The sequence below is a fragment of the Haliotis asinina genome, chromosome 5 (assembly GCF_037392515.1).
Source record: "Haliotis asinina isolate JCU_RB_2024 chromosome 5, JCU_Hal_asi_v2, whole genome shotgun sequence".
NCBI classification, from domain to species: Eukaryota; Metazoa; Mollusca; class Gastropoda; order Lepetellida; family Haliotidae; genus Haliotis; species Haliotis asinina.
The window spans coordinates 46,366,394-46,393,542 of NC_090284.1; the positions used below are offsets into that span (position 1 = coordinate 46,366,394).

At 37.5% G+C, this 27,149-nt stretch overlaps 3 protein-coding genes across 3 annotated transcripts in view; 1 reads left to right on the top strand and 2 right to left on the bottom strand.

Annotated features, from left to right (window-relative positions):
- LOC137284603 (guanine nucleotide-binding protein G(o) subunit alpha-like) overlaps positions 1-3,412 on the bottom strand; it is a 43,078-nt gene extending 39,666 nt beyond the window's left edge. The window contains exon 1 of the mRNA XM_067816484.1: positions 2,951-3,412. Within this exon, the coding sequence (XP_067672585.1) occupies positions 2,951-3,074 (124 nt within the window). The 5' untranslated portion in view covers positions 3,075-3,412. The remainder of the gene's footprint in view (positions 1-2,950) is intronic.
- A 6,388-nt stretch (positions 3,413-9,800) lies between these two features.
- LOC137283507 (large ribosomal subunit protein bL27-like) lies at positions 9,801-11,423 on the bottom strand. The gene is made up of 3 exons (XM_067815046.1): positions 11,331-11,423; positions 10,317-10,498; positions 9,801-10,080 (listed from the first exon to the last, which is right to left on the bottom strand). The coding sequence occupies exons 1-3, from the start codon at positions 11,392-11,394 to the stop codon at positions 9,886-9,888; spliced, it is 441 nt and encodes a 146-aa protein (XP_067671147.1). The 5' UTR covers positions 11,395-11,423; the 3' UTR covers positions 9,801-9,885.
- Positions 11,390-26,993, top strand: LOC137283506 (crossover junction endonuclease EME1-like). Its single transcript, XM_067815045.1, has 11 exons — positions 11,390-11,753; positions 12,696-13,490; positions 14,114-14,236; positions 14,915-15,073; positions 16,562-16,654; positions 19,396-19,517; positions 19,744-19,876; positions 20,865-20,980; positions 21,830-22,013; positions 22,376-22,432; positions 26,338-26,993. The coding sequence occupies exons 1-11, from the start codon at positions 11,592-11,594 to the stop codon at positions 26,446-26,448; spliced, it is 2,055 nt and encodes a 684-aa protein (XP_067671146.1). The 5' UTR covers positions 11,390-11,591; the 3' UTR covers positions 26,449-26,993.
- Positions 26,994-27,149: the final 156 nt, after the last annotated feature.

A 27,149-nucleotide genomic window follows, 5' to 3' on the forward strand; every position in this document is an offset into this window, starting at 1 on the left:
CTGTATTATAAGACCGTAGTTGAGATGAGTTGCGTCTTACATCACACCTGCACGAGACCATGTTTGCATTTATTACCATGTAAGTCCATGGTCCAAAAGAGTTTTGTTTTAAAAACATATATTTTCATTTCACTACAGAAGTTTGTATATCTTAAGGCTACAAATGTATAACTTCATGATTAATCAAGGCAATAATAATCAATAATAATTAATAAGGGCTTACAAAGTTACACTGAAGGAGAGCAGGTCCACTTGAACATGATGATGACTTGTTCAAAAGACAGTTTTTAGAAGTTGGCAGATAACAAAGTCACAAAATCTTTTCCATACTTGCGTAGGACATGCTTGGGTGTAGATTCTTACACCATTGACAGGCAAGGAATCTGTTCAGTAAACATTACCGTAACAGTATATTAGAGAATTTACTGTCCATAAACTGTGTCTTGACAGCAGCGAAAGCATCTAAACAGATTCTAAAACAACAAAGATCCCGAAGGTAAAATAATGTTTAAGAAGTACATTGTACTACTTCAGTTACTGAACACTTAGCACATGTCCTGACCTGCTCAAATACAGTGTTAATTATTCATCCAATTGCATGACAACTAGCTATCACACCACAACTTTGTCAAAGACATTAATATTTTTTCATTCAAGCACTTTCACATTCCACACATGGTACAGAACAAATGATTCCTTTTTTTAACAAATACGCTGAAGGCAAAACCTAGAATAGATTTCAAGACATCATATATTATGGAAACAGAATTCTAAAAATTCTAGTACATTTGCTTAACTCCAAATCATAATGTTATTGGAAAGAAAATAATTTTAAATTGAGTTCAAACTCCTCATAAAATAAAGGTAAATTTACATATTCTTTGTTGATCTAATGTTAAGACATATATGATAGTGAGCCAAATGACCACCCTCAGCATTAAATGCCTCATATATGACAATTATATGCTCACAATAACCAACCCTGAGTTCAAGGACAAATGCTAAGATCTTCATTACAAAATGCATTTATATTTCAATAGTTCAAACAAATGGATTATGACTGAATTAAAAGCTGCAAATTTCATATTTCATACAGTAGAGAAATTTAAATTTAATCCATGTTCCAAAACTTGACGTGTCTTTATTGTTTAACATTTCATACCAACTTTAAAAATGAAAGAGGGCAAAAATTAACAAAATGGAGAAAGGTGGAAATGGGACTGAATAAAAGTAACATAAAATTCTCAAATCATCCACATCGGAACTTAGAAATCATTTTTGGGAAATAAATGTGAATAAGGATATATAAATCTTTCCTGAAACATAACTATCAAAAGGATTGACAAGAGCTTATATTGAAAGTAAACACACATATATAACCAGTATATGCACAGATTGATATACTGGGTGTTTTTCAAGTCGTCATCTGTAAACATATCAAGCTCTTACTTCTCTTTTTACACCATAATGCTGAGATTATATCATACTATATTTGTTTCAACTTGTTTAGAGACGTTACATCTTTCAACCAATGCTCTGAGAGCAATGAAGATAATTACTTTTGCAAAAACAAATTCTGATTATAAACAGTCTCACATTTCATAAAATTATTTCAACTATTTTCTGAATGGTATTGTTCTGAGCCATATCCATAAACGAAGCAAGTCTTTTTTTTAAAAATAGAAAATAGGCCTACAACACTTACATAAATATAACACCAGACATGTTTTAAACAGCTTTAATGCCTGACCACTGACATGCGTCTCAGTGTAGGCTCTCTCCTCCAGGTTGCCTCCAGAAATAGCTCCAAGTGCAGAGTGTTTGATCTATCACAGGTTCACAAACATTTTTGTGTAAGCTCACAACAAAAACATTAATCCTTCACACCTTTCCACATTCATACCTTGTTTCTTCATCTGACATTTCAGATGGGGCTGTTTTTCATTTCTTGTGATGTTCTCAATTTTCACATGGCATAAAAAGACAAAGACTGCTTTAAATAACTGTGAATGTAACTCATAAAAGAAAGAAAAATTGCCTTGATCTTATAATCCAGATCAAATCTTTTTTCACTAGTTTTATCCAAAAAGACTATGATGCCACATGTGGTTTCAATTACCAGTACAGAATCAGTAAATCTGTGAAAGTCAATATCAAAATAAGATAAAGTCTTAAATACAAATCCAGAAAATCAACAGGTATTTCTGGCGCATGCCTTGAATACAGCTAACATGCTTTCAAGCCAGGGGGTGCTCCCTGTGTATTGTCGAACTACAACTGCTGGGGCCAAACAAAAAACCACACTGATGTCTCCATTGAAATTTATACAATACCATTAGGCGTGCTAATTTCATGAGGGCATGTTTTCTTCTGTTGTCAATTACCTGTTGATAGTATCTCACACCTATTGATTGTCTTCTTGTCAAAAGGTGTGTACATAGCTGATTGACTTTCACCACTTATCTGGGTGCTTACCTTAAACCCCTGCTAATAAGTTAATACACTGTTAAAATAACGGTAAGTCACCAAGTATGTAGGCTTATTGCTCCAGGGCTGTGGCAGTCGCAGTTATGCACCTGACGCCTACACGGTTAACTGCAATCCAATATCTACAAACTACCCGAGCATCTGATATAATAATATGTATAATTGATAAAGTTACTTCCTGAGATCACAATCTGTCATGTTCATTCAGAAATACATATGACACTGTTAACTAAATTTAGAAAGCAAATGAGTTTATTTTATGTACACTGTTTCACAAAGTACTTCTTGAAGTTCTTCGTGCCTGTATCATCGGTTATCAACTGCTTGTTGAATATATCAATATCCACACGTGTAATGTGTCATAAAACATAAGAGTCAATATGTAAGTTTAAAAGAACTGTTCACATTCTTTATCGCAAATCTGCGCCAAACTATGCAACAATGTACAAAACTTGAAACTCACCAAGCAAAAGAATCTTTATGACATTCTCCTCTTCTTTCGCCCACAACTGAAGGGTCCTGTCAATTGCTTCGCTCCTCGCACGAGCTTTCAGTTCTTCCTGATCCAAACTAAAACACAAGCCCATAGTAAGTCGTTTTTACACATTGAGCGAGAGTAAACTCCGTTTTGTCAAACATTTCACATTTCGTACTCCAAACTGCACACTAGTGCCACTCAGGTAAACTTTTGTCGTCTGCCAACTTTCAGTCGACGCTAAGGGCCGATCCTTCAGTTGAAGTCAACCCATCCTGCAGCTTGTTTATCCTAATCGAAAACTATCTTGAAAATGAACGCTGTCACAAACACTCACAGCCTGTCAGTGCACAAAACGCCTGTAGACTGTAGACAGCTATGTCACTACGTGGTGTAGTAGACACTACAGGCCCATTTCCCGTTTACCTGGCGTGCTCCCAAAACGAGGCTATCATTGAAGGTCCGTTTGATTGATCGCTGGGCTGTGGACTGTGACCGCTATTACCCGTTTCATAAATCGTTGTACAGGTGGCGTTTTGACATAGTGGCTGTCACTTGAAATTAATTCATTCCTGTAGCTACGCCTTCAAACACGTGTATCTATTTATGTTTACATATTGGATAATTATAGACTACAATGGGCTTTAACTTTACTGGTCTTTAGCTGACCTCTTCTCTTATGATATTACGCCATACAGATTACATGTCTTCCCTCGAATTGCAGTTTCTGACAATAGTTTTGAGAGAATTAACAAAATGACGATTTACTTGTTAGAATAGATAATTTATATGTTTCAATAAAACAGAAAATAATCGCGTCTTATTACTATCCCGTGGAAGATCTTCGGTGTAATATTTTTACAATATTATACTAGCGTAATACAGCTAGACTTATGACGTCATAACGATTCACAGTTTTGACGTCACAATGCTAATGTCACTGTCTCAGTAGTACTATACATTGCTTGACTCGCGGAAAGCTGAGAGGTCTCACCCTGTAGGCAGTGTAGCCGCAGTTTGTATCGATTTGTGCATTCGCTCGTTTGATACTCAATCATTAACTCGTTTAATACAAATGGTATTACACGGAAGGTCGTTTAGTATCTTCTGTATTTTACAGTATATGACTTAAACAACGGATGATAAATGTAAATGTAAGTTTTTAATGGAACATTCTTAATGTGTATACATTGCATTCTTTATAACGTTACATCACAACTGAGGACAAATTATTGCTACATTTGATCAGTCTATTCAGTTCAAATGTCATCCGCGACTTATGACTGTTTAGTTAAAATGCTATCCGCGGTTGAATACAATTTAACTAAAAACAATTCGTTCAATAGAAACTTCGTTTGAATAGAATCTTGTGAACCCTTCTATGTTTTAAGTTTTGTATACTGGTGTCAGAAAAATGCCTTTTTTCATTTTTTCAAAATAAGATGTCTAAGGTACTCATCAGTACTTGAGCATTATGAGAGCTTTTCTTACCTTTTTGAAAGTTTTAAATAAATTATCATATTTTTGATAAATAAAGCCTTATAGTCCTGGGTATGCACCATTACTGTACACTTTTGGATCTGATCTGACTTAATCTCAGTTTTGAATTAAAAATCAAACACTTGACCTTGAACCTTAGATTAAAACTGAAGGAAAAACTAGTATAGTGCCCTTTGCCCCTCTGTCTATAGCGTATTGCGCATCAATCGCCTTGAATATTTTAAGATATTGTATTTACACCGGCATCGGCCTAACTTGGCTTTTGCATCTCCTGCATTTGGTTCTCTGGCAAAACACCGGACTCACGAGACGCTACCCTTCAATAAACATTACCTGAAAAAACTATTGTGTTGTTATTTTTGTTTTGATCAACGATGTCCTCACCAATAACACGCGCTATTCCCACTGTACTTAATTGTCAGCCATGCTAGAATATGACAATAAGAAACTTTCCTTGATAAAAACATTTCTATATTTCAAAGCAGTCCAAATCTTCTAGAATCATATTATTTCCAATTTAATCACATTTATTCCAATTCAGTTTATAATGTGCATATACCACACTGTCTGTTATGGCATCCAATGACATTTACACGCCTAAACAACGACATCTATCCATTCCATCCCAGAGCATGGTATCCCCTTGATTGCATCCTTCGATAAAGAAAAAAACTATCGAACATGGCCATACAAGGAGGCGTGTAATTGCCACAAACACCCTTGATTGCATCAACATCTCACAAACAAATTGTATTTTAGCGTTAAAAGCGAATTCACTCAAATTAAAGGAAACTCGATTTTTTACCACGATGCTGTTATTTTTCTGAAACGTCTTAAAATCACTCGAAATATCCGGAGTTTTGGAGCAATGTGATTTCCTGAGCGGATAAGTCAAGTCCCCAAGAGCCCAACTGTAAAACATTGATAAACCTGTCTTGCATTAATTTCATTTATCGATATTAGCTATAGTCCTATTAGAGTATTTGATATCAACTTATGTGTCTATTACACATTAGACAAAAAACTTACACTGTTTGCCGCAAGAAATGTATATTTTTGCCAATTTTACGCTTCAGTATTTTCAATGTGTCTTTTCAAAAATAATTTCATAAGTGTCCATTTCACTGACAACATCGCCGCTTTCTACGACGACATCCTCGTTTTGAGGTCTGTTCGGTGACGTCACAATACATTCATGCGGACACCCAGCCTGTGTGATAATAAGTTTTGCAGTGCGGGAGATTCAAACTCGTGTTGCACGATACAGTCCGCGAAATATATCGGCAAAGACGGAAAATGTTATATAAATCAGCTTCAGGTGTGAATCTTTACCTTCATGGTTCGGGATTGGAGACTGGACGAGGGATACAAGAGACTTGCGACCATCACGCAGGGGTAGAGTGCATGGCCAGTTAGAAAGTCATCCTGAAATCGTTGTGTTGCGCACAAATTCAGTTACCTTGTGTGTTGGTAACAGTGTAGCAAGAACTAAACTGGCTAGCAATGCTTTTTCTGTACCTTCACCACCTCTGTGGAACACGTTTTACCACAGGGGATCACATCCTCTGAACCTTTGACATCTTCGACCATAAACTAAAAACCTTTCTGTTTAATTAGTAGCTATCCTCCTCCCTCCTGTATGTAAACCCCCACCGAGCAGCATATTTTAGATGACAGGTGCTATACAAATGTATTATTATGTTTTACAAATTAAAATAAATATGCAGCAGAGATACATAAAATAAATATGGCACACTCAGGCTGATAAGGCTCATCATCAGCTCAGGGCCCTTACCCCATCTACGCACTGCCCTGATAGCGATTGGGACCGCTCCCAGGAAACGCTGCCTAGTCGCTCGCCATGAACTTTCCGGAGAATATGTAGACTCCCCAACACTGCTGCCTTCTACATTGTCCAGAGTGTCAGAAGTTCTTTGTTCCCGGTGGAGAACTCGGCCAGTCTCCTGGTGTGCGTCAAGAGATCAGGAGGTAGCAAACCAAGGGCACCGAGAATAATGGGGAGCCTGATAACTGTGTACTTGAGATGCAAACGAGGCATTTCAAAGGCGAATCTTGCTAATTATGCTGCTGTCACGAGGGCCAAAACATTCAATACAAATATATACATCGGCTTTATCAAAACGACAATATCAGCTTTGTTGCCTGGAATTCATCTGTATGTAGGCCAGTATTCCACAGAAGTTTGAAAGTATAATTTTCCATGATGCCCTGGACATAAGAATCGTACCATGGATGAACCTCTGGGTCAAAGTCACAGGCACGGTAGTAAAAGCAGCCAGCCATGCCTTCATGTCTTGTACAGGCATCTTTTCGTGCCAAGGATGGGCATCCTGACACGGTTTTGGACAGTCTCTTTAAATTCATTGCAAAGTCGACATTTCATATTGATGTTTTGTTTATGAGTCACATTTTGGCGATTGCGAGTGGGAAATGACTGGTCCGGGGCAGCAAAAAGAAAGCCCTCAGTTTCACATTCAAGACCAGCCGACTTCATCCAGGCGAGTGAGTCAGATGGATTTTGCCCCAAGATTGTTGTGGTCACAACTGCTGAATAATGTATATTATAAACGGACCTTAGCAGGTTAACATAATATGAAATACCAGTCATTTCTTGGTCATCATTTTCCTGAAGATTCTGTTTACGTTCCAAATATTGCTCATCTTCGTAACATTCTTGAGGTCCTTGCGGGATTCAACGTAGATGACTGGCTGGTATCGAACGAGTTAAATTAATTATTGTTCAAGACGTATATCGGGTACGGAATCATAGGCGGATGTATATGTCCACTCGTTATTAAGCATTTGATAATAGATTAGGTCCCTAATGACGTGCATACGCTTGCTCAAAGAAGCGGCTTAATAAAACGAGTGATCTGACTTTGGCGACTTCGTGCGTATGTTTGTGTAATGACATGGATGGTTCATTCATAATATAACTATGAATATGAAAATGGGACCTCATTTAACATCCCCTGAATATTTGCCTGTCCAGTTTCGTGCGGTAGTCCTCATGGTCAAGGGGCCGGCTTAGTGGTTAAAGCGTCCGCTTGTCACACTGATGACATGGGTTCGATTCACATGGGTACAATGTGTGATGCCCATTGTTGGCTTCCCCTGTCGTGATGTTGCAATATTCCAGCAGTATCACAACGTACAACTCTTGTATTTGGCTTCACAAAAATACCTCAATCCGGACCATCCTTGCACGAACAAACCTTTAAACCACAAGAGTATTCCATTGTCTCGACATATACTATCAAAATAAGCTGGTAACATTCACTTTTTGGGCGACATTGATCTGAATTTAGAAAGTGGTTATTGAAAATTTGTGCAAGCGTTTTACCTGGTAAGCATGTGTACGCTGTTGGGGTGACTTCTGAATAATTCGGTGATAAAAAGAACCCCAGACAGAACAGTTGTTCTGATTTGTTTTAAACTGATATAAACTTTTCTTGACATGCGGTGTCTGGCGTGTAACAACTGGCTGCGTGCAATCAGCAGTTTGTAAATTCGATCAAAACAGCCATGACGTTTTATGGCATAAAGTTCGTAACATTTTACAGTCAGTAATCAGTAGATTACAATCACGATATCGAAAGACCAATAAGGATGATGACAGACGTCGATCTTGTCGACCAAGCGCGACAACTGGTGCACAAGACCGTTTTGCTAGAACTACTGTTAAAAAACCGTGGTCAAAGAGTCTAAAACAAGAAGGAACCTCAATGTGATACCCCACGATTAGGGTGTCGTCACAAGACTGAATATCACCTCGGCAACGCAGGACCAATCGTCGGACGTGTTTTCAGACCATTCATTGGACTCATTGAGTGCCCGAGACGGAACGACCGTTTGCATGACATTAAAGTTATACAGAACGATTGCTTTGGGTGTAGCTTGGCTATAGCGAGTGACTGGATGAGAGTGACTGGCAGAACACTTTTACGTGTTGTTCATTAAGCAATACTACCTTGAAATAGTCCCGAGGGATACATATTGACATTTGCACACTCGCATGAAGACAACCATCTTACAATGGCCTGCACTAACTCCAGACTTGTCACCCATTGGAAGTATGCTTGGGCATGAATAACCACCGACCTCTCTTTACTTATTTGTTGCTGAATGGAATGCGGAAAGTGGACACTAGGTGTTGATGAGGGTCAGCCTTATCTAATGAAGGATTTTCTCCAGTATAGAGCCTTATTCACGCAATATAAACCAGTTTACCACGTCATGGTCAAAATGTGATGGACAGTAGGGCACTTTGATCGATCATCTGACAAATCCTACGCTCATCTCAACTCAAACAACTAATTCAAACTTCAGTCAGATGTCCCCGTTACACTTTTTAACTTTTTGTCCCATTAAAGATAATATTAATAATATTAATATTGTGAAAACATATTTGTAAAAGTTGATCATGTTTTGCGTACAAAAACAGAGCCTGATACTCTGTAAAAAATATATCACATGCTACAACTGCATGTATGGTAATGATGTTTATCTAGCCTCATGTAAGAATGTTGAGTTTTGATTGGTCCACGTGACTCTGATAAAATACCATGTACATCCATCACGATCCGCGAGCGGGAGTATAAAAGTCGTGTAATCCTGCTATGAAAGTCATATCACCCAGTTATGCCTCGGTGATGACGTGAGGAGAGAAAAGCGTGCATCGACAACCCTTTATTAATGTGCGGTGCAATGAGGTCAAACGATCAACTGGTGTCAACATGGCAGCAAGTCGAAACGATGCATATTGTTTTTTTTTGATTTAGTGAAAACATTCAGCTAGATAAATGTGTTATCACATCATGTCTCGGTAAATACAGGGTTTTATCAGTCCCTCTTAAGGTTGCATTCCCCTCGACTCTGGCTCGGGGTTTACAACCTTACTCGGGACTGATAAAACCCTGTATTTCCCTCGACACGATGTGATAACTTATATTATCCCCTCAGTATCCGCACACAAATATCTTGGAAGTTCAACAGTTCAGTTCTTGATGAGTGAGAAAATATTCACAAACAAAACATATCACTACATACATTTTGAGTAACCTATTTACTTGTATTGCAGCCACTGACAGTATGAACGTTCATTCTAACTGAATGTCATTGTCAACACAATCCCAATATGCCAAATACATCTTGCTTGAAGCCACAAAAAATGTCTAACTTAATTGTTGGGGTCCCAGTTATCTCCCCTTGGAATGTAAAGCCTTCTTGCAATGTATGAAGAGACCCATATGATTAAGTAGCATCAGCTGACAATACAAAGTCTGACAATACTGATAAAAAGACAGTGTTCTGTTGCTTCTTTTATACTATTTAATACCACATACATTCTCTCTGTTGTCAGAAGTCTGTCACTCAACACACATTTTAATATAAATCATTGTCTATATCTGTGATACAAGTCTAAACTTTCCACGTAGAGGTGTCGGTACAACATGGAAGAACTTCTTGTATATTACAGCGCCCTCTTGTACTGGGCCATACATTGGGCTGTCTGGGAAAGGAGATAACTGCTCTGCTGTAACCATCACATTTCCATCTGTCATTGCATAGAGGCTGTTACCTCGCTTAAATTCAACCTGAAACAAAAATCATGATCTTTTGATTATCATATATTCACTACGCCAGTTACTGATTGTTCATTCTGTAGTCTTTAATAGACATAAAACTGACAACTGTATTGGTTCTACAAATAAGTAAACATTTTCAGCAGTGTTAATGAGAAGTTAACCCTTTTAATATCAAGAATTTCATTTTGAATTAAAAATGTTTCAAGCTTTTCCATCAGATTTCATCTACTATCATGCTAACATACATTTTCTCCTGGGTAAAATCTCATAGTCTTCTGTTTGACTAGCTGTTCGCCTGCATGTACAAAAGCCCCATCTTGTCGCTTCCATCCCAGCCGTTTCCCAACAGTTCGTCCCGGTTTATTACTGATTGCAGCTCTCTGAGCCATTCGTCTCACAGGGACTGCACTGATGACAATAGGTGTTTCTGAAAATGACACTACAGAAATAAAATACAACTGTATCCATTGCTCGTTTCAAATGTACCATTTGAATTGCTTCTGTCACTACAGTCTCTTAAGATTAAAAATGATCTATTTTTTTTGCTCACAAAAATTTCTAAAATAGCTCATATTCGGATAAAAATCTATCCTTTGAGGTTTGTGTTTTCCAGATCGTGACATCAGAAAACAAAAGCAATTCTTGTTTACAAACACGAAATCTTATGTCACAACTTTATGTGTAGAGGCCGAGTAAAACCGGAAGTGATAGGTGTGCGAAAATAGATGTCTGCGAATTTACATTATGCCAGGATAATCATGTATGATACTCACGTAATATGACACCTATTAGAGTGCAAGTTGTCTGCATGCCTATAAGTATGTTATTTTTTTTTCAAAAGAAAAAGCCCAAAAGATTGCACATACCTTAACTCAGTCTAACGTTCTCTAGTTACTGAGATCGAAAAGGGTGTGCTCGCCCTCAATTTTGTAAGTATTAACAGATCCTTGCACAGGATAAGGCTTGAATGGAAATTGGGACGTGGTTGGAACCCATTGCAGCTCTTGTCTTAGGGCAACACACCTTAACATTAACCAACCAACCACCCACTCAAGCCCCAGCCAATAAGCCCCAAGGCTCGATTAAAATAAACCTGAGAGGTTACTTAACATGCGCGAAAACTGTGTACATTACAACAATCTCCAAACACGGGAGTGATGTGACATATTATAGTCTTTCATTTGGTCGCACTCTAAACACTTCTTAGTTATCACCAATAGAGACGCTAATAAAAGGCACATGTCATCTTTTGGGGGTACCGATCATTTTCCTTGTGGCAACTGACAGAAGCTGCGATGCAGCCCTCTTCATGAGCGCAGCCATGTTGAAAGAACCCGTATGTTGTTATGGCCATGAAACGAAATAGAGCGCAGGAAGGTCTAGAAAATGGTATTCCCATCAGTATAAAGTAAACAAGGGCCAACTGTATTAATTACATATACAATGACAATATGGAAATATAACATACGCAGAACCGAAGCTCTATATGTACACGAAAGCGTAAGAATATTTTGGCCTGAATGGCGGGAGGTTCGAAAACTGACATGGACAGATTCGCACATGGATCTTTACTATTGCAAGTGTCAAGCGTATTTCCTGACTTTGAGAGTGACGTCATAAGGAAAGACCTGAGTTTCACACACAGTGCAGAGCAAACTATCAACAGAATTCTTGATGGAACGGTACGAGTTCGACCATTTGACTCATAATTAGATTCGTAATTGTGTTTCTATGTTGTTTACCAGTTGCAGCTGCATGGTAACATTGTCACGAAGCTTCCACATTCTGTAACCATGTTCTGATATCACAGAAGATTTGATTGGATGATATGGAAAGGCATACATCGCAAACTTTAAATAAATCTGTATAATACAAACCACAAGAGTTGTATCTGGTGGTAGAGAGATGATGTTACTCCTCCACTTAAACTATGTGGCATTCCCTTGTACCCTTCATTACCATCTGCTAAAGGCCTGGCATAAAATGATGTGCTGTACAATTTCCTATGCAACCATGTGTTATTGGTTTTCTGACGTTTGGAAACATTCATTATTTATTAAATCACATGAACAATTGTAAAACATGTCACCAACTTAACTCATAGATGTAATAACATTAGATAAAACACAAGCCACCATCTGAATATTTGCAATAACTATGTGATGCAACATGTCACTTTGTATTTAACACTGATGATGAAAGAACTGATGTCCCTAAACATATTCTATTCTATAACTCTTTGTTCAGATAAGTATTACTGTTGGATCTAGCTTTTGCTGCAAGGCAGTAAACCAGCAAAATATATTTACAATCACAGAATATGAGTGTTATCAGTATATGGGGAGTTTCCATGATGTTTGTTTCTTTGAGATGGTCAGTGAAAGCTGAACATTTTCCAGTTCTGAGTTGTCAGCTTATAATACTTAGAATATAAAATTAAGCACCACCCAGTATATTTTGCCAATGTAGGTTGTGTGATAGACATGCGGTAACACATACTTTCAAATGGGAAACAGAGCTGCTGTAAATTTGAACTAGTTTTCATGAAACTTGATAGGGCTTGTTTGCCATTTTCATATATGGATTTCGATCTGTATGAATATATTTGTTTGTTTTGTTTTTAGATTATTAGGTCTAGCCCACTGAAAAATAACAGCAGCGAAAGCTATGCTTGCAGCTCAACTGACATCAACAGTGACAGTGACCTCGACCTTCCACCTTTGAAACTTAAGCTTGATCCTCGCTGGCAGCCACGGGTATCATATGGGAACACATCAAAGTATGACAATGATGTCATAGACCTGTCACAGGATGATCACAGTGACACAGATGTTAACTCCGACAGTGACTTAGAATTGCCAGATTTAGCTGTTCAGACTGGAAAAAATACAAGTGATGGAAGGGATGTAGATTCTATAAATCCTGTTGAAAAACTCAGTTCATATAAACCAACAGAGAAAAATTGTCACAATTTGAATAAATACTCAAATATACATACACATGCAGATATCGGTAATAAGTATAGTGATAATTTGTGTAGTTACAAAACACATGATTTAACAAGTGATCCAAGTTCGAAAATGGATGAAAATGCTTTTAAACCAAATTTCTCTGTGCATATAAGTGATGATTCAGATGAGGATTGTGGACCTCTTACCAACAGACTTGGCTTGGCAGAACGATGTGGTTTAGGTGCCAAGTCAAGGCTCTTCACCAAAGTGTCGTCTGCTGCATCAGGTCCAACAGATACACATCATGAACAAGATGACTCTTGTGGTTTAGTTCAGGGAATCAAAAGAAAAAGCAACATCCTTGTTGATTCCAACCAGACTGAACATGGTTGTGAAGATGTCCCCCAGAAAAAGGCCAGGAAGAAGCGAAGCCCAGAGGAGATTGCAGAGAGCAAGCGGCTGGCTGAGGTACAGGAGAGGGCAACATATTTCTGTCATACTTGTCAAATTCATTGTTAGTTAGTGCATTGTTTTCATACAGATTTTTGAGCTGTCGTCATTTCATGCTTGATAACAAAACGCCTATCTGTGACGAAACGTTGTTCTCACGAAATAGATGACATTATGCACAGATTTATCAATATTGTCCTTCCAAGCTCCTAAAATTTCTCTCGAAGAAGTCATTGTTTGTCATTGATGACACAGGTTCTTTTTTTCTGTCAAACTTGTTAACTTGGTCCAAATAAATGGAACAGTGTACCAAGGCCAGATATCTTTTTGGGGGCTCAACTTGGCTTCTGTTTTATCATTTTGCTGATAAATGATAAAATTCAAAGTAAACATCCAAACATTAATTTAACAAAATAAATCCATGGACACAAATGAAATAGTCTAAGAAAATGTATTTGTAGAGATTGTCAGTTATCATTTGTTCCAAGTGAAAATTAGGAGTGTAAGGCAATGGAGCTTTGCCATACTTCTCATGTGAAAGATCAAAGGGTATTCAAAGATTCAAATGGGGTATTAAAAAGAAGGAGAAATTACGGACATCATCACTATTTCTGACTCTTCAGTGCTTGTTCTCGTGGCAGGAAAAACGTGCTGAGCGTGCCAGAGCTATGGAGGACAAGAAGGTCCAGAAGCAGCGAGAGTCTGACATGAGGAAAGCTTTACAGGAGAACAAAAAGCACTACAGGGCAGGGGACTGTGTCAAGGTGAGGAGCCGGCCGAGCACCAGTTTTACTGAGCCATATTATTCCAAAGACGAGGAAACACCTACACAGTTCAGTGATCAGTACTGATGGGATCCTGGGTCTGCATTCATGTCTTTTCTTTCCCTCTGCTTAAAGGTGTACCTGTATTATTTCTTCTTGTATGCACATCTGACAGCTGAAGTATTGTTAATACAATTTCGTCAGACATGACTGACATCATAAACATGGGTGCTTGATGTGACACGAATAAAAAATACGAACAAATCAGATCATTTGAACCCATGTAGTCACCTCTTGTTACAACCAGGGTGCGGAATAGCCTAGTTTTTAAAGCATTTGCTTGTCATGCCGAAAACCTGGGTTCGATTACCCACATGGGCACAGTGTTTTATCCTCTTTTCTAGTGTCCCCTGCCATGATGTTGCTGGAATATTTCTAATAGTGGCGTAAAGTCAAACACACTTACTCACTCTTGTTACAAGCAGAGATTGCTGAAGATCATTTCTGACACTGCGTGTCCTGTCTGATATGGTGTTGTCAACATTCACTCGAATCATCGCTCATTCTGTCAACCACTGGCTTGTCCAGTTTTTAACATTTACAGGTCACCATGATGAATATTCACTCATCCTTGTACATGTTTTATGGTGTCTATATTTGGTATTTTGTTGTGTGCAGTATCTCACCATGTCAGTAGATCCAGGGGTCATCAACAGTGGTCAGCTTGGGGCGGGTATCTTCAAGGTCTGTGGAGATCTTGGTGCCAAGTGTGTGACTGAGCCCCAGTTTGTCCCAAACACCATCACATGGAAGAGAGAGGTGTTGGACTGCAGTCAGGTGAGCTATCCTTCTTTGTGTTTATATACTTCTAGTGACGTCACTCTGTTTTCTTGCCAGGTTCTCCTTTTACCGGGAAAACCTCTCCAGACATTTTTGTGGTCATTCTTCATGAAATGCGATGGATTTTATACAGAACTGCACAGATATTCTGAGGAATAGCCCTTAACTATGAATTATTACTTGTTTGAAGATTAATACAACTTTGTCTAGCCATCACTGAACACTGTAGTAAAATATCTCATTATTCAAACTTCAATATATTGTGACAATACCTGGTTTCAAACCTGCAACCTTTCGCTTTCTAGTTTGGCAGTTTTATGTACTAGGCTATGAAGGATTGCTGTGGAGAATGAGATTGTTTGTCAGTTCCTCACAAGACAGCTTGTGCAGGCAGTGCACCGGCAGGACACCGGTAGCATATGCATTGTGCTTGCAAGGCAAGGTGTTGGCTGTCAATCGCATCCCAGATGATTTCAACATTAAGTACCAATTTTTATGTCATAAACTATCAATATTACTTGCAAACACCTCAGTTTTTACTTGCAAAAACCTGAGTTTTTCATGCAACAAAAATAATAAAAACACGCAAGAAATATTTTGCGTGTGTTTTGGATGCACAGATTCTGATCTACCTAATTTTAAAAAGTACCTTAAAACAGCAATATATGAAAAACAGGAAATTTTGATATGATTCAGGATCGTAATGAAAATTTCATGCGCAAAAAACCTGGAATACATATTGATAATTTTATTTCTTCACACACTTACAAATCCTACCGCGAACACTGCACTTTTCAGCTAAAGGTTTATTTCCCTTCTAAAAGTTAAACGTATGTGTGAAAGAAGTTTTTATCAACACTATTTTCGTCTATCTTTGTGACGTACCAAGAATGGAAGCCAGTGAGCCGACTTGAAACTTTACTACAAATCTACTGCATTAATGCTGACTCTAATAACAATTATTTGACTTAAACTGAAGTGACAAAAATAGTTAACTTGTCTTCCACATTTTGGTTTTCAGTTGTCACAATGCTCAGTGAATTTAATCAGCTGTTGAAAATAAACCGGGCTCAATCTTAAATGCTAAGCTGCCGCCATATTGGCTACACTGGTCACGTGAAGACCTACAGCACACTTTAAGGGGCTTTTTGAGGAGTGACCTCTCCCCTTGTTAGAGCCTCCCTGACAGATCATATGGAAGAGAGATGGTAGACTCTTAGACCGTAACTTCCATTTGTCAGTTCCTATGTTTGTCATGGTTGGTTGGTTTTTATCTGTTAATTACATTGTCTGCCACTTTGTACAGTTGAAAGTATGATTTGCTATAACGATTTATAATATGCCATATTCCAAGTAACATTGGAGAATGTATCTATTCATATATTTATGGACAGAAATAAGTGTGAGCTTATTATGATGACAAGAGTTATCCAGTGGATGTTAAACAACAGTTAAAAATAAGTGGTTTGTTCATGGTGTGTACAGCCCACAGCGATGAAGAGGGAGGTGGTAGAGGACGACGTCCTTGCAATGATTCCAACACACGACTTTGTATCCATGGTAACAAACTATACACAGGTGAGTGTATAGCACTTTGAACTGTTGCTTGAACACTTCATCAGAATATAGAAGAAATGGCATTCACTTTGTGTTAGTGCACTTGAGTAGGAATGTTCTTACCAATAATATCTGTTCTTAAATGTTGTTAAGTGTATATCATTTCATGCCACAAGTTCGTTACATACATCTAACTTTATGTGCACACTGACTACCAAATTGAAATGCTATAGTTCCTCTAAAGGAGAGGAGACATATATACTAGGCACATAAAGAAACTGTGCATACAAAAATTTAAAATCTAAATTTATCACACACACACATAAGGATTTAAACTCAGACGTTAGTGATATGTATCCAACATGCATGCATGTGCCACGTTCCATGACATCAGTGGTTTCGTCCTTCAGACGTGCAATACATTGTTGCACGTACCTTGTGGGAAAGAAAAACAAATGAATTTCACACAACACTATCACTTTGGAAAGCTCAACCACTGCCTTAGCAATCGTTCAAAATACTAAATGGCTATTGAAACGCATACGTATGCCACTGCTAACATCTGCACAATGTTATGAGGCCATTTGGATGGTCACTTGGGGAATGTCTCAACGACACAAGTGGCTGCACATTTCCACTGCCACTGACGTCAACGTGCCTGTAGATGCGTGGGAGAGCATTATGAACAGGCCTGTATGTAGGAGAGGAATCGCTTTTGTGCTGGTTACGCGATGATTTGGGGTGGAATAACAGCATGCCAAAGAACTCCTTTGGTGATTGTTCAGGGCAACTTAACTTGTGTGGGCTACAGGGATCAAATTCTTCGACCTGTGGCAATTCCTTTTCTGCAACATCATGGCCTGGGGTTACCATTCCAACAGGACAATGCACACCCTCATACAGCAAGGATTTCTTGTTGACTTACTGCCCTGGCCTGCAAATTCACCAGATCTCTCTCTGACAGAGCATGTTTGGGACGAGATGGATCAACATCTGCGCCATCTTCCTCATCTGCCAGATAACATCCTTGACCTTGCAACAGAACTTGAGAGAATCTGACGTGACCTCCCTAAAGCCTTCCTTGTACATTTGACAGGCTCTATGCATTGTTGCAGTGCTGTTCTCAGTGCCTATGGTGGATGTACCTGTTATTGAATTTGTGATGTTATTGTGACTGACTTTTCAGTTGAAATTTTCTGGACTTGTTATGGTCTCATGATTCCTCCATTAAAGTTTGTATGTACTTTTGACATTGTTATCGTACTATCAACTGGGATAATATTTTGACAATGCACAGTTTCTTTATGTGGCTAGTTTATATACAGGTGCTTTAAATGGTCTCTTCAGTAAAATGTTTTGTTCAACAAATAGATACAGACTACATCCTCATTAGATGAAATATGTCTGTCAAGAGCTACCTCTGTTAGTCTGTCGCAGCAAGTTGTAATGTATATTCACAGAGTACTTGATGTAAAAACCGATGCAGTCAACATGGTGGAAGGACATTAAAGTTAGTTTTAAATCAGTGGCAGTTATTGTTACTCATGATTGAGGACACATTCAAGAGAATTCAGAGAAAGTGCAATTTTCACTACCGTAGCATATATAGGTTCAGTATTCATTATTTTCAAAGCCTAAATGGATAATCATCAGTTGATGTTAGTCATGTTGAGTGCACATTAAGAGAATAGGTTCATTATTTTCAAAGCCTAAATGGATAACCATCACTTGATGTTAGTCATGTTGAGTGCACATTAAGAGAATAGATTAATTATTTTTAAAGCCTAAATGGATAACCATCACTTGATGTTAGTCATGTTGAGTGCACATTAAGAGAATAGATTAATTATTTTCAAAGCCTAAATGGATAACCATCACTTGATGTTAGTCATGTTGAGTGCACATTAAGAGAATAGATTAATTATTTTTAAAGCCTAAATGGATAACCATCACTTGATGTTAGTCATGTTGAGTGCACATTAAGAGAATAGGTTCATTATTTTCAAAGCCTAAATGGATAACCATCACTTGATGTTAGTCATGTTGAGTGCGCATTAAGAGAATAGATTAATTATTTTTAAAGCCTAAATGGATAACCATCACTTGATGTTAGTCATGTTGAGTGCGCATTAAGAGAATAGATTAATTATTTTTAAAGCCTAAATGGATAACCATCACTTGATGTTAGTCATGTTGAGTGCGCATTAAGAGAATAGATTAATTATTTTTAAAGCCTAAATGGATAACCATCACTTCATGTTAGTCATGTTGAGTGCGCATTAAGAGAATAGATTAATTATTTTTAAAGCCTAAATGGATAACCATCACTTGATGTTAGTCATGTTGAGTGTGCATTAAGAGAATAGATTAATTATTTTTAAAGCCTAAATGGATAACCATCACTTGATGTTAGTCATGTTGAGTGCGCATTAAGAGAATAGATTAATTATTTTTAAAGCCTAAATGGATAATCATCAGTTGATGGTATATGCCATTGCTTCCATGTTTATTGACCAACTGTGAGAGTAGTCTCCCCTACACCAGTCACAACCACCTCCAGCATGGCCAGTAGTAAGGCTTGAATCCATGTAACCTCTGTGATCATGATCTGAAAATGCAGAATTAGTCTGATTATGTTCTTAGGCTTGTTGGGTCATTGCAGGGGTGGTGAACACATACCACTGTCTCACATTGGCCTGAAAAACTATGATATAACACATATTCTATTTACAAACTCCAGAATGTCTTATGTTTGCTTTAAGATGCAGCATGGACTCCGACAAGCTGATGCTATAACTGTGAGGGACTATGTACAGACACTGCAGAGTGTGTATACAGGGAAAAACATATCAGTGTTTGTCATGGGAAGAGAGAAGTATTTTAGGTGAAAGTTCTATATTTTTCTATGCAGTTCCCAACACATTGACAAAACATAAAAAATGTGATATTTTTTCATGCTGATAGATTGGTTTGACCATGTCTCTGAAAATAATAGTTTTTGTATATCTGGTAATAATTTGAATGCCTTTTGACTAAGAAGTACTAACAAGGAGACAATCTTCTCAGTGACTCTATATGTGTGTACAAATCAGCAGTTGTGATGTTCTCAGTGATCTGAAGCTTTCTAACAAGAGAAACCACCGTGAGGCTGTGTTGAATGTCGGGAGTGGCGATGGCCACAGGCAGAGGAAGGCAAAGAAAGGAGGGTCAGAACCTGTGACATCTAGAGTTGAGATGGAGGAGGTGAGTGGGAGCATGGCAGTCCTATTGAAAACAGCATTTATAAAAACAACATAAACATTCCTCAGAGTATTGTGAGGAGATGATCAGGGATTAGAAAGTGTATTTAAAGAGCTCTAGTTTCTTTCTAAAGGATGTTTCACATTCTGTAATATGAAACAATGCCAGTTTTCTGAAAGGTTTCTTTCAGGGGCTGTGTGGTAGGCGTGTGGTTTAAGCGTTTGCTGATAACACAGACTGGACCAGATTCTATTCCTCACATGGGCACATTATTGGAAGCCAGTTTCAGGTGTCCCATGCCATGAATATTGCTAAAAGCAGTGTAAAACCATACTCACTCACTCACTCACTCACTCACTCACTCACTCACTCACTCACTCACTCTAAACGGTGACTCGAATACTTATCAACTATTATTATCCAACCCCCTGTGTTCAGCACAAATGCAGACCATATAGTATTAGGTTCCGTCTGTCCATCCCAACGTACGTATGGATTGGAATAACTTAAGAACCGTTGACTAGATTCTTTTCATATTTGACATCTAGGTTTATCACACTAATAGAAAGGTTTAAGTCAGGATTGGTGACCTTGACCTTCATCTCAAGGTCACAATTGGACATTAGTGTTTCACCTTGTCAGCAAGATATCTCGAGAACCGTTCACTGGATTTTCTTCATATTCAACACCAAGCTTATTTCTAGGGAAGGTGCACAGCCCAGGCGATTTTGATGTTAATTTTCAAGGTCCCTGCGACTGTTTTTTGGCTTCTGAGTTTCATACATAGGTGAAGGTCTACCTGACTCTTCAAAATATTTTTGGGTTTGAACAACTACAGTGCAAGATGTCAAGAGAATGTTTTTGTTGACATTTTACTTCATCTTAAACTATGACCTTCACTTTCATTTCTGGTTAAGTTTGATGTGATAATATGCAGCGGGGGATCTCGTCACCTTAGTGACAATGCTTGTCTATTTTAACGAAAATACAGGCACTGATAGATGCACAGCTCCACACAAACTGCATAGTGCAGTTCGCAGAGACCAGTCAGGATGCAGCAGACCTTGTCAAGTCCTTCACCAAAGCTGTGGCAGACAAACCAGCAAAGTAAGTTGGTTTAGTCTCTGTTGTAGGTGGAGGTAGGAGGCTGTATGTAGGACATCCTGCAGATGGCTTTCACGAGATATGACCTGAAGTGAAAGCTGATGCTAAATTTTACAATATAACGTTTAATACTATTGATAATATGTTCTTTGTTATGTCCTATGACCATTCTGAACCTGCTTTGGTTGTGCCTTTAGATCAAGGTCAGTTTGTTAGTAAAGGACTGGAAGAGGGCCTGGGTCTCCTTTTACAAAGCACTAAGGTGATCATAAGTCACCTCAGTGCAGTGTTAAAGGATGGAACTTAATCTTAGAAAATGTTGCTTTGTGAAAGGAGATCCTGAAATGTCAACGTGTCTGTTTAAGCTTAAAAATGAAAGTGACTTCTTCCATATTGCCCTTTATAGGATGCATTATACATGAAATTTCTGGATAAGGGAAGTAAGTCATCCACTATCATTAACATGTCATTATGCTTAAGAATTTACTTTCAAAACTCGGTCGAAATTGTTTTGGTTCCATAACATATCAACTTTTTGAAAGTCAAGGTGGGCTTATCTAATGATTAGAATACAGTTGAGGGTACAATGTATAAAGCTCACATGCTTTCTGCTTTCCCACTGACCCCCACCCCTGACTTGATATGATATTGCTGAATAATTGGAGTGCTTACATGTGTTCCATATGAATGTCTTTAATGTCACAGGCAAGTTTCACATCGTACAGCCTTTGAAACACCAAAAACCACATTATTACCATTTGCCTCTGTCACAAAGTCTTTAAAAACATCCCTCTTCAGACAAAGCCACGAAATAAAATAAACATGTAACAAGCAGTGATACACTTTCCTCAGGAGAGATCGCCTGGAGAATGTCTTTGACTTCCTTGCTGAAGGAGCAGCTGGGGTCAAGGTTGACAAGAATGGCAATGGGTTGCTGAAAGTGTGGAAACATCAGTTGCTGCAGTTTAAGAATGTTGGTCCAGACATGGCAGAGGCCATCATCGCTGTATACCCTTCACCTCGCTTGCTCTATGAGGTAACCACCTTGCTGTATGTACACAGCTCTCCAGTATTTTGGATAACAGTACTAAGTTATTGTGCTAGGGTTGCTGATATGTCTTCAGATGAATGCTCATTTTATACCAATAGTACACATCATCATTCTGTGTTTAAGGTTTCTTCAAATAATGAAAAGTCATTAACCACATCTAAAACACCCAGGCACTGAAATACTGCAATACTGTGAATATAGAGATCTAGTATGGCTTGTAGTTACTTTTTCCAAGGTTGAACAGGAAATAAAGACTGCCTGTTCACAACATTCTTTCAAAAAACATGGCCTGAGAACCTATACTTAAAATATTTATGGTCTAATAAATATGAAATGCCCTTTTGCAGGCTTACAAGAGTTGCACTACTGAAAAAGAGGCCCAGAAACTGCTTGAAAATATTGTTGTAAGTAAACTTGAAGCTATCCTGGAAATCCAGGTTCTTATGTTCCACAACATTTAGAGAAATGGTGAGGTTAGATACCATGTTACCTGTTATACCTAGTCCTGTGTTGTACATCTGGAGAAACTAGAGCTTGACAACTGATACAGCCAAAACGTGATCTTTATCATGTATAATGAATATTCATGTACTGACTAATAAATAGCAGACTTATCCTGGCTCTCTGCATTTTATCATTTTATAATATTCGAACATGGAGTCTTCTTCATCACCTGATGAAGAGGGAAGAATATACTTTGAAACATCATGACCCTTCACAATAAAGAAGTTGGTTGCAACTGGTGCAAACATCATTGATATTAGAGTACATCTTAAATGTATTCCACGTGGACCAGGGCCCGCTTGCACAGAGCAATCTTAGTTACAATCAATCTTAGGTCCCTACAATCAAGTTTACAATCATCGTACAATTGCTCTAATCCACTTGCACAAACACGATCTTAAGACAGCATGGATTTAAGATCGCAGTCTTAACTAAGATCAAACTCTTCCATGTTGGAGGTAGACATTTCTTAAACTCGACTCTTGTCTACAGTTGTCTTCTAGTGCGCATAGCATGCAGCGCAAATAAAAAGTGGAACTGGTTACTGCACGCAAATGACATCCCTTCCTTAATCGCACCTTGCAGATTTTTCATGAAAACAAAACAAAAAATAAAAACCAAAAAAAACCAAAACAAAACAACAACAATAAAAACAACAAACCCCCCCCCCAAACCCCAACCCACAAATCTTTCAAGGAAATGATAACATTGAAGAAGGAAGCGATAACGTGGAAGGTAACATGTATAATCACTCGTACCTCAGGGGTTATTCTCTAATTTTTCTACATTCTAATTTTTTATGAAGTAAACATGTGATACTGCAACCACAGAAATATCATGTTTTATGCAAGTATTGAAATACAAACATATACGTTAACAAATTGGGTCTTGAGTTATTGACCTAATAATCATGAAATTAAAAGATAACACATAAATAAAATTTCCTTATGATATAACACCTAAATGTACCATGATTTGTCAGTGGAACATAGTTTAGCATCTCGTAGGTGTTATTTGGAGTAAAATCCAAATTCATGACAGGGAAATATGAAAATGTTATTATTTCATGTGTGTTGTGTTGTTGAATGCTCATCCACAGTATATTAACTACTTTATGCTATTTTGTTGATAATTATTTTTTCGTTTTGTTAAAAAACGTTATATGCAAATTTCACATACCCCAACAAGTGTATTTTTCCCGTTTGTAGGATACTTGTATTATATTTAAAATAAATAGATTACAACTCTTGTCTCTCGTCAGATTCATTTTTTACAAGTAGAAAAAATACCTAATTTTGTAGGTTATCCAACTGTTGATTATTTCAATGATACACTAAGACAAAATCATTAAACGAAAAGAAATATGTGGATATCTGTTCTGTCACAACAGAACATACATTGTATTTGGGCATGGCAGATTTTACGGCAACGGCACAATCTGCAAAGGGAAACCACTCCCATCTTGTGTAAAAACTAAAATTAGCTGCCCCTGAGTTATTGAAAAGGTCATGGCCACTGCTAATCGCATGCAGACACTTTTCGTTACTATCCTTTCCTTGTTTATCAAAAAGTTATGGTGTTCATACTTTTTCCAACACTGAATCGGGTAAGAATTGTACTCTATGATATCGACTCGATAATGATATTGCTCACTACCGCTAATAACGCTTTATCTGACGTTAAATCGATGTTGCATTCTCTGTATCGCTGAAGTGTCGAGGCGAATCATACAGTTTTATGCAATATGAAAGCAATCCCAAACGTAAAGCCAATTATTTGCGTGAAATTGACACCAACTTGGACGCCATTTTGCTACTGACTACAATGATCTTATCTCCTTACAATTGGTACCGACCAATTGTAAGTTTTGATTGTAACTTACAATGATCTTAGCCTACAATTGCTTTGTGCAAGTGGATGGCGATTGTAGCCGAAGCCTAAGATCGCGATCTTAAGTACTTACAATGATTGTAGCTCTAAGATCGTTTTGTGCAAGTGGGCCCAGGGCAATTCTTTGACAGATATGGTGAGAATGTCAATAGTCAAGAAAAATGTCACATTTTTTTCAAAACATGTCATTGTATGTAACCCTTCTGGTCCAAGCTGTCAGTGAATGACAGGTTTCAAGCATTCAGTGTAGATCTGTCATCATGATCATGTGACACATGAGCTTGCAAATATCAGTCTGGTCGTTTCATTTTTAGACATTTTCCCTTTCCCATGATTAGTTATTATATATGCCATGTTTGCAAGACTTTTCCCATTAAGCTGACACAGCTTCACAAATCTGACATGGACCTGAAGTGCCCTGTGATTTGGGTCATGGATTATGCCTTTAGTTCACAATACACGATAAACAGCAATATCATCAGGTGCATTTCTTTAATAAATGAAATATGACATTCTTCATTTGAAGTTAAACTGTAAGTTATCAAAAAATAAAGAGTACATGACTGACATCTCTATAAAACAACCTGTGGTGTTCCCATGTTTGTGAGTTTGTTTGTGAACACTGGACAGAAATAAAGAGTACATGATTGACATCTCTATAAAACAACCTGTGGTGTTCCCATGTTTGTGAGTTTGTTTTTGAACACTGGACAGACAAAAGGTTAGTAGAACATGCCTTTGAGACTGACTGGATGTAAGTGTATTATATTACAGACAGAGTTAATCTTATTTACTTAGTCACATTGCTTCCAGTTTGAAAATGCCTGCAGGAAGGCTGAGATAGACAGCTTTCAACATGAGTCATGATTAGATTTGTCCAGTCTTGAAATATGTATGTAAGAATATGATATAGAGACGAACAACTTACTTGTTATAATATGGAGTGATGTTTCAGTGTATATTCTACTACCATTATTAAGATGTACAGGGTGGTGTACCTGAGTACCTTAAACCCTCTACAGTCTATGCTTAACAGGCCTCTCTTTTCTATTGTAAAAATAAGGCTTCATGACTGTATATATGCCTCTCCACAGTGCACTACCGTGTAGATCACTTACTGAAATGTGATTCCTCATTGTAACAAAGAAGTTGTTCATCCATACACTAGTATCTCATCCTTAGTGAAATTTGAAGTTAGCCGGGAAATGCTCACTTCTACGTGAAGATACATTGGTAAAATTGTTTGGAATATACTCAAGTTACATGTTTCCTTACTGTATTTAATTTACTTTACGTCTTTGAATCCTCCCGAATGGATATTTTCTGTGTCATTTATGATGCACCCTATCAAATGAAAGACTTGACTTGGTTTTGATATTTGTATAGAAGGCGTATTTATGGCTGGAACAACCATTAATTTTCATATGGCTGTAGATAATTTGTCATGGCAATGATGGATTACATGTACATGTAGTCAGATAGTTATGAAAGCTGTGTGTGTGTGTGTGTGTGTGTCTGTCTGTCTGTCTGTCTGTGTGCGTGTGTTTTTCTCTTAATCTCAGGAAGAGGTGACATTTCAGTACAATTTATGTTTGCATCCAATGTTTAAATAATATCAGGAAATATTAGTTACACACACAACTTGTAAAGGATGCATTTGTTTTATGTATTGTTAAATAAATTATGGCATAGTGTCTATATTTTTTATTTGTCATTTATAATATGTATTCAAGCAATCCAAAATTATGTTGTGATGATTTATTTATAATTAATATGTTGACATGAAGCTTATCTGGAGAACTGGCTCTACTTCAGATTCAACCATGACAGATTTGACTGACATCACATAAAAGATATTATGTAGGAACAGTGACAAAAACTTCTCTGAATGAATATCTACCTCACATTCTTTCAGGTGCGAAGAGGAGCTGGTGTGCTTGTAACAAATCGTCGAATTGGAAAAGAACTCTCAAGAAAAATTCATTCTCTATTTACAAGTACAGATTCAGAATTTATCATCAAGTAATTTAATATTGACATGGTATATACATTAAAGAGGGACTAAAACTAGACATGTGTATGTAAGTTCTTCACATTCAACTTTCATTGTCTGGTTGACTGTTTACTTTTTTTTTCATTCTCACATTTAATCATTGTTAATAATTACCCTACTTACAGAGACAATGCCACAGGTTATTCACATGGTGGTAATAACTCAGTTCAGACCACATCACAGAGAACAGTCTGTTAAAGTATGTAAAGTGTAAATTATACATTGTCACAGAAAGAAAATTACATACTCTTTTCTACTGTCCAGGCAATTATCACCCCATTATGATGTCAGATGTGAGAAACACAGTAACCATTACAATAATGTTTTCAGGAAGCGTCAAGGAGACAGGTTGTAGACAGTTCTTTGTTTAAATGAAGTTATTATGCTGAAGTTTGGCAGGGTGTTGAACAGGTATTTAGAAGATATACAGTGTCATCCAAATTAATGTTAAAATATGATATGTTCATTTATTGTTCATGTTATTTCTTTCTTAAGATATTAAAGCATATATAACTATACTTGTGATTTGTTTTGGTTTTGTTGTTTTTTTAGTTTTCAGAGACTTTGACCACTTAGACACAGTCTTTTGTGTTAGACTTTGCCTTGACATTTCAGGTACACAGATGGAATTAGCAATCAATGAACCATGTAGTATGTTTAGTTAGGTTGTATTC

What these genes read in the sequence shown, in the direction of transcription:
- LOC137283506 (XM_067815045.1), top strand. Translation starts at nt 11,592, where the DNA reads ATGGCGGGAGGTTCGAAAACTGACATGGACAGATTCGCACATGGATCT. An exon ending in AGAGCAAGCGGCTGGCTGAG is followed by an intron (nt 13,491 to 14,113) that starts GTACAGGAGAGG and finishes TTCTCGTGGCAG; the next exon opens with GAAAAACGTGCTGAGCGTGC. An exon ending in CACCTCGCTTGCTCTATGAG is followed by an intron (nt 22,014 to 22,375) that starts GTAACCACCTTG and finishes GCCCTTTTGCAG; the next exon opens with GCTTACAAGAGTTGCACTAC.
- LOC137283507 (XM_067815046.1), bottom strand. Translation starts at nt 11,394, where the DNA reads ATGGCTGCGCTCATGAAGAGGGCTGCATCGCAGCTTCTGTCAGTTGCC. An exon ending in TGCCACAAGGAAAATGATCG is followed by an intron (nt 10,499 to 11,330) that starts GTACCCCCAAAA and finishes TGTCATTTTCAG; the next exon opens with AAACACCTATTGTCATCAGT. An exon ending in GATTTTACCCAGGAGAAAAT is followed by an intron (nt 10,081 to 10,316) that starts GTATGTTAGCAT and finishes TTTTTGTTTCAG; the next exon opens with GTTGAATTTAAGCGAGGTAA.